The 7160-nt window shown below is 40.5% G+C and overlaps 1 protein-coding gene across 1 annotated transcript; it reads right to left on the reverse strand.

The window, feature by feature from the left end:
* Nucleotides 1–331: 331 nt before the first annotated feature.
* On the reverse strand, nt 332–4236 carry glulb (glutamate-ammonia ligase (glutamine synthase) b). The gene is made up of 7 exons (XM_021604447.3): nt 4072–4236; nt 3169–3351; nt 2740–2901; nt 2385–2531; nt 2001–2128; nt 1598–1797; nt 332–1217 (listed from the first exon to the last, which is right to left on the reverse strand). Exons 2-7 carry the CDS (start codon nt 3332–3334, stop codon nt 899–901), a joined length of 1122 nt encoding a protein of 373 aa, XP_021460122.1. The 5' UTR covers nt 3335–3351; nt 4072–4236; the 3' UTR covers nt 332–898.
* Nucleotides 4237–7160: the final 2924 nt, after the last annotated feature.

Consider the following 7160-nt stretch of genomic DNA (forward strand, 5'->3'; position numbering starts at 1 on the left):
TTCATTCAGGCTCTTAAAACTAGGGGACAGTCAAGGTCCAAAGACCCACCTGAATGGACAGGACATAAAATTACACTCCTTCACCACATTGAGCCAAGGTTGTGCTCCTGATTAAAGGCTAAATTGAGAAGCACGTCACCTCAGTGTTGATCTGGCAAGGTCACCTTTACAGTCAGCAAGTCTTACAAAAGATTGCATGTAAACTCATTCATCTCTGCACTTTGACAACTGCTTCATGTAAACATGTTTTTAAAAATCTCTACAAAACTTAATTTGTTTGAGCTCTACCGTTTACTTTAACATGAACAAATGATACTGTACAATTGAAGAATCAGATTAAAAAATATTTTTTAATGTTCCAAATAAGAAAATGGGTTCTTGATACAACTTCTACTAAATGGTAGACAATAGAGATCCACACATGTATAAAAACACAGATGCACCTTGGATCCTTTTGGGTTTGTGTACCACACGAGCCAGACCACACATGGCATAGTCATAAATCTACAGCATCTTGGTTAGTATATCATGTTAAACATGAGTAGCAAATTGATACACAAAACTAGACCTATACATAGGAAACATTTCACCCTCGAATGACATGTCTGGAATCATTCTTTAGCATCAATTATATGGCAATATTGGCATTGATCAAGCTAAAAAAGGTAGGGACTACACTACCCTGAACACACAGCAGAATACATCAATCATACTCATTCATCTCAAGTAAAATATTATTTAATGGCTAAAAAGTAAGCCCTAAATGGATGGTCAAGATTTGCAATTTATACAAGGGGTTTCCAAAGCCACAGACAAAACAGTACTGGAAATGACACTTCATGAGGCGTAGCGCAAGAGGAGAGAAAGGGGATTATTTCAGTCCAACAGAGTAACTAGTTTATTTGCTGTATTCTGTAGGCTCCTCCCCCACTTCACTGAGCAAACATGTGCGTATCATGGCTTCTGTGACTGCATATGGGTCACAGTTTGCTGACGGGCGGCGGTCCTCGAAGTAGCCCTTCTTGTCCTGACCCACTGAGCGGGGGATGCGGATGCTGGCACCGCGGTTCGCCACACCGGCTGAGAACTCATGGATGTTGGACGTTTCGTGGTGACCGGTCAACCGGCGCGCGTTGTCCAGCCCCCCTTTGGGGTCGTAGGCACAGATGTGGTAACGGTGTCTCTTTCCCAGCTTCTCGATCGACTCCTCAATGGCCCTTAGTGGACAGGGGGGGGGGGGGGGGGGTTAATCCTCCGCTAAAGAGATTTAAGACTGAAAACCTTATGCCGGTGTTCTAGACAGAGATTTAGCTTTTGACTTGTCTTTGACAAAGAGAGATCTGTATATATTGACGAGATGCTCATGTCTCCACCTTAACAATGGAAGATGTCCCGAAGGCAGGAAGACAGATGACAAGGTTCGGTCCAAAATAAACCCATTGGGCTTATTTTGGACAGGAAAACCTCACGTCACCTTTTCCTCTCTGCTAAGAAGCACTTTCAATGGAAAATGCCATTGAAGTCTAGCCCTAGGATTAATATGGGTCCAGGGAAAATGTCCCTTAATGCATTTCCAGCACACTCAATTCATGCCTACCTCAACCCACCATCTTCTCTCATCTCCTTGGTGCTGAAGTTGGTATGGCAGCCAGCACCATTCCAGTTCCCAGGGATGGGCTTGGGGTCAAATGAGGCCACTACACCAAAGTCCTCACAGACCCGGTGCAGGATGAACCGAGCTGCCCAGAGGTGGTCTCCCATGTTGATCCCTTCACAAGGTCCCACCTGGAACTCCCACTGGAAGACACAATACAGACTGTAAATGAGGCTTAGGGATGAGAGATTCTAGCTTGAAAGTTTAAAGGTTTTAGAACACTGGGCTGTTTCCCCAGTCACAAATGAAGCTTAGTCCAGGACTAAAAAGGCAGGTTTAATCGGTGTCTGTGGTAAAAATTGGCCCCAAAAGGATTTATTTTGATATAATGTGCAGTGTTTCCTACCTGAGCTGGCATGACTTCAGCATTGGTGCCACATATCTGAACCCCGGCATAAAGACAGGCCCTGTAGTGGGCTTCTACGATGTCTCTACCATACGCCTTGTCTGCGCCTACTCCACAGTAGTAGGGACCTGTTCAGAAACAACACATCAACAGGTTTAATGCCAGTGGTTTTTTGGCATTGGTTAAAACAGTGAACAGTTTTAACTCTCAAACCTAAGTACTTTAGTTGAATGTACCAATTTCAAGTCACGCTGGATAAGAGTCTGCTGAAAAACCAAGGCTATGTCTGAAATGGCAGCCCTTTCCCCTATACATCGGGTCATACGTTGAGCACTATATAGGGAATTGGGTGCCATTTGGGACACAGAGAACTCTCAAACTGACCTTGGGGACCAGGGAAACCGTTAGAAGGCCAACCAAAAGGATGTCCGTCTGTGCCCAGGATGGTGTATTCCTGTTCCATACCAAACCAAGGGACCTGGTTCTCTACCATCTCCATGATCTTCTTACACATCCGCCGGAGATTGGTTTCTGGAGGGAGACAAATATAGGAATACATTACACTGAGCCAATTGGGACTGGACTCAAAGCTCATTTAAGGGAGGGCTGTGTTCAGTAGGCACGAAATGAAAGACATTAACTGTCAGCAGAATTCTGTACTTGTCCAATAAGAAACACAAGTATTAATTCTCTTTCACAAACATTTGTGCCCCAATGCCACTTTACTGCTCAGGCTTACCTGCAGGCTTGCGGTTGTATTTGAGCACTTGACACAGGACCAGTTTGTTGGGGTCTTTCCTGAAGGGGTCTCTGAACATAGCAGCAGGGATCAGATACATGTCGCTGTTAGAGCCCTCTGACTGGTACGTACTGGAACCATCAAAGTTCCACTCTGGAAGATCTGGAGAGGGGGAACTGAAATTAACAGAACTAAAAGGGACTCAACTACTCTTTAGGTTCAGGGTAATGTAAGGAGTATCATCAATCAGAATTTGATCATTCAATGAGTATACAATCTGTATAAAACACAGAGCGTATTATTGAAGTAAGCCTAAACGTTTGTTTAAGATCTATGAATGTAAACCTCTGATCTTATGCATCTCAATCACATCACGGGGTAGGAGTTCCCATTGGCCATTTGTTTTTCTTAAAGGGTTGCTAAACTTACCATCAATGGCCTTGGGTTCGGAATCCAGAGTTCTGGTCTTGCAGCGGAGCCCCTCTCCAGTCCCATCTATCCAGATGTACATGGCCTGAACCTTGTCTCCCTGAGGAAGATCCATATACTGCTGCTTCACAGCTTTACTCAAGCTGGCACTCTCTGAAGTGGCCATTTTCACTGAGCCTTAAACTTTGGAACAAAGAGAAATACATGCATTTGATTCTTAGAATTGAAACATTTGAGGTCTACAGTTATTATATTGTGCCTGTCCAGTGATTTATAGTAAAAATTAAATCTACTCAAAACAACCAGACAATGTGTGAGGCCTAAACAGACGAGTCCATGCATGTGGCTACACCTGATGCTTCCCCTCCTCCACAATCCTGCTTCAAGACAGCTTGGTCAGCAACCAGGGATTTAATTTTAACACTAAAAACAATAGGATTTATATGTGGTTGTTTTGTAAGAGTAGCTGCCAAATTAAAAAATTGCACCAACGTGTTATAAATGAGATCACTATCAACATCCTGGTAATATCGAGTCAAATCCATGAAGGTTTGTAGTATGCATGAAAACATGCTGCTATGACAGCAAACCACTGTGTGGTCATGGTTACTTACAACGTTACTAATCCCAGTTTACAATGAAGGAAATTAAAGCGCACTGTAGTTTCTGTCGTCAGGCAAATATACGTCTAGAACACACTACCCATCAGATTAAACAATAAAAAGCGACACACAATCATAGAACTAGGAGTTCAACAACCATAGTAATAGGATTTAATAAAATACCTTATAATTAGGCTAAGAGGTGCAAAACTAAACACCAATTAGTCCAATTTGATAAACATACACAATGAAATTGTCATAGTTTATCCTAGAACTTTGAACATTATTCAGAAATAATTACCTTATATCAAGTAAAGAATGGGATTAAAACCCTGGTACAGCCGTCAGTAAATGTCCTGTGCAATCCCAAATGGTTACCTTTCATTCGACTACAACAAAAAAAAAAACAGTCCGATTTATAAAAGGGAGATGGGATCGCCTTGCCTCGGATTGGCTGGAGAGAAACGTGATCCCTTCGTGCTAAAGTAATGAAGAGCTCATGGGTTGCATTCATTGGTCGGCACGAAAAATCAGCAGTTTGTTTCAATATCATGGCCACAATCCAGCCCAAACAAGTCTTTGTTGAAAGGCTCAAAACAACTAATTGTTTGTTAAATTAATGCTAAATATCCTTAACTAAACCTCAAATAAGTTAGTTAATATTAGTATATAAAAAAAATATATGAAACGGGGAAAAAGACAATCCATTGAATCATTTCTATAATATGGTAATAATAAGGTTTGACGAAGAAGTAAAGATGCCCCCTGGCGGTATGAAAACAATTATTTATGAAATGCATGATTGTCCGTGCTATCCGGGTCATTGGGACCTCCCTACTCCTACCCCACTGAAATTGACATTTTAAATGGTTAAGGGTTATAGTTAAGATTAGGATTACACTAGATATCACAGATACAAAGTCAAAATGGGCTATATCGTAACATTTCATGAAAACAAACATTTGCTTTTTGGTCTTCATTTAAGATTAGGTTTAGGCCAGGTTAGCAATGTGGTTAGGGTGTGGGTTAGCTTTGAAATCACAGGTTGGGACGCTGAAAGGAATCAGGAGAGTGCCACGTTTTTGTTCTCTGTCCCATGCGCCATCGCCTGTGAACATCAAGATTGCATATGGTTTTCACCTCTTCCGAATTCGCCAGATGAAGTCCGCCCCTATTCATTTTCAACGGGGGCACGCGGAGCAATGGGAAGGTGTGAGCGATACAAAAAGTTCAGCTCTGTTCTACATTATGCAAATTGCATGCGGTCACTGCTGCTGTTAACCATCAGGTGAGGAGCAGATGTTTGCTTGAAAATCTTCCCTTCATAAAACATAGTTCCTCCTGTGATTAGTTTTGGCCAAGCGCAAACCAAAACATATGGAGGAAAGCCAATCATCGCTGTGTCTGGTTTTCCAATTCTATATGATTTTGCGTTGCAAGAATACAGACACAAATCATAAAGTCAATGGCATGGAGGAGGATTGCATAGGTTGTTGGCGCTGATGGTAGGTGAAGAGAGACTTGCACAACACATTTTTGTTTATGCTGCCTGCTAGTTATGAACATCAAGCAAACTAAACTTCCAAACTGCGATCAAAGCCATGTGAATTTGTTGACTAAATTAAATTGTGAAATTTGCCCCCCAAAGGGTAGAAATCACCAGTAACACACATTATAACATTGTACATTATACACTAAGCACCCATTTCCCATGTAATATGCTACCTGTTGGATTATGGTATTTTAACACGATTCTCATATATTATAGTTTATGGCTCTTTCATTAGACTGGTGTCATGACATTGATAATTAAAGCTCACTTCCTGTAAAATACATAGGCCTACATGGACATTAATGGGAACTTTGGGTAAAGGAAATTGTGGCTTTGACTTGCAAACATTTTTGTGCAAATATTTCTTTACCCACCATGAAAAAAATGTTATTGGTCACATACACATATATATCAGATGTTATTGCAGGTGTAGCGTGATGCATGTGTTCCTAGCTCCAACAGTGCAGTAGTATCTAACAATTCACAACAATACACACAAATCTAAAAGTAAAGAATAGAATTAAGAAATATATAAATATTAGGATGAGCAATGTCGGAGTGGCATTGACAAAAATACAATAGAATAGAATACAGTATATACATAGTAAATGAGTAAAGCAGTATGTAAATATGATTAAAATGACCAGCGATTCTATGTCTATGTACAAATTATCTACTGGCAGCTTCTAAGGTGCAGGGTTAACTAACCGGGGGATAGCCGGCTGGTAGCCAACATCTCTGCAATCCTCCTCCATGCCATTGACCTTCTGATCTTGTTTCTGTATTCTAAAATCATTCTCAAACAAACTAGGTAGAATTACAACACTCCCCACGTCAAATTATTTTCTTTTTGGACATTTTTAATGAGCATACAAATTGCCAGCTCCTTATTTTCATGGACAGTACTGTACCTAGAACACAAGGGTTTGATTTGCACTATACAATTTGTCAGAAAAATAGTGTAGATCATCTGGTTTATGGTTAGCCTCATACATTATCTACTGGCATCATTTAACATTGAGAACATATAGTTACTGTAGCTCATCAAAATGCAAAAGATGTGAGTTAAGCTATTTTCTGCTTCAGATGTACAATGACAAGGGGCACATTGATTGCACATGCCAATTAGGCCAATAATGTCCTCATACTGTATGCCATCATACTGGCATGCATTGGTGATGCATGCTATTATGATAAGCTGAGTGACAATTAAATCTGAGTGACAGAGTGACAATCAAATAAAACCGGGCGCCGACAGAGATGGCCGCCTCGCTTCGCGTTCCTAGGAAACTATGCAGTATTTTGTTATTGCTGCATTTCGCTACACTCGCATTAACATCTGCTAACCATGTGTATGTGACAAATAACATTGGATTTGATTTGATTGGAGAGGTCACAACTGGACAAAAAGGTAATGTACATTTGAGAAAGCAACACAGAAACAGACAAATTAGAGATGAATCCCCTTCACACCTTTTTATTGCAGAATTGTGATCTGTGACCAATGAACATTGACACGAGTTAATCTAAAATAAAGTTAAGTTAACAATTAAAATAAGTTTAAACACTTCAATGAATCAACATTGAATGAATCAAAATGTACAAATAACCTAGCTTGTTTGTAAATGTTAGACATTTTAGTAAATTAGCTATTATTACTAAAGCATCATTTTCATACCAGAGGTGACCAACCTTGCTCCAAGATGGCGCTGATAGAGATGGCAGCTTCGCTTCTAGTCCTTAGGAAACTGTGCAGTATTTCATTTTTTTTACTGTATTATTTATTACATTGTTAGCCCAGAAAACCTTAAGTGTTTTTACATACAACCGGGAAGAAC

This window comes from Oncorhynchus mykiss, chromosome 5 (genome assembly GCF_057628025.1).
Source record: "Oncorhynchus mykiss isolate SJ-2025 chromosome 5, ASM5762802v1, whole genome shotgun sequence".
NCBI lineage: Eukaryota > Metazoa > Chordata > Actinopteri > Salmoniformes > Salmonidae > Oncorhynchus > Oncorhynchus mykiss.

Excerpts from the sequence above, each read along its gene's own strand:
- glulb (XM_021604447.3), bottom strand. The coding sequence starts at position 3,334 with ATGGCCACTTCAGAGAGTGCCAGCTTGAGTAAAGCTGTGAAGCAGCAG. Across the intron at positions 2,129-2,384 it reads CGGTTTCCCTGGTCCCCAAG|GTCCCTACTACTGTGGAGTA; the intron begins GTCAGTTTGAGA and ends GTTTCTGAACAG. Across the intron at positions 1,218-1,597 it reads AGAGAAGATGGTGGGTTGAG|GGCCATTGAGGAGTCGATCG; the intron begins GTAGGCATGAAT and ends CTGTCCACTAAG.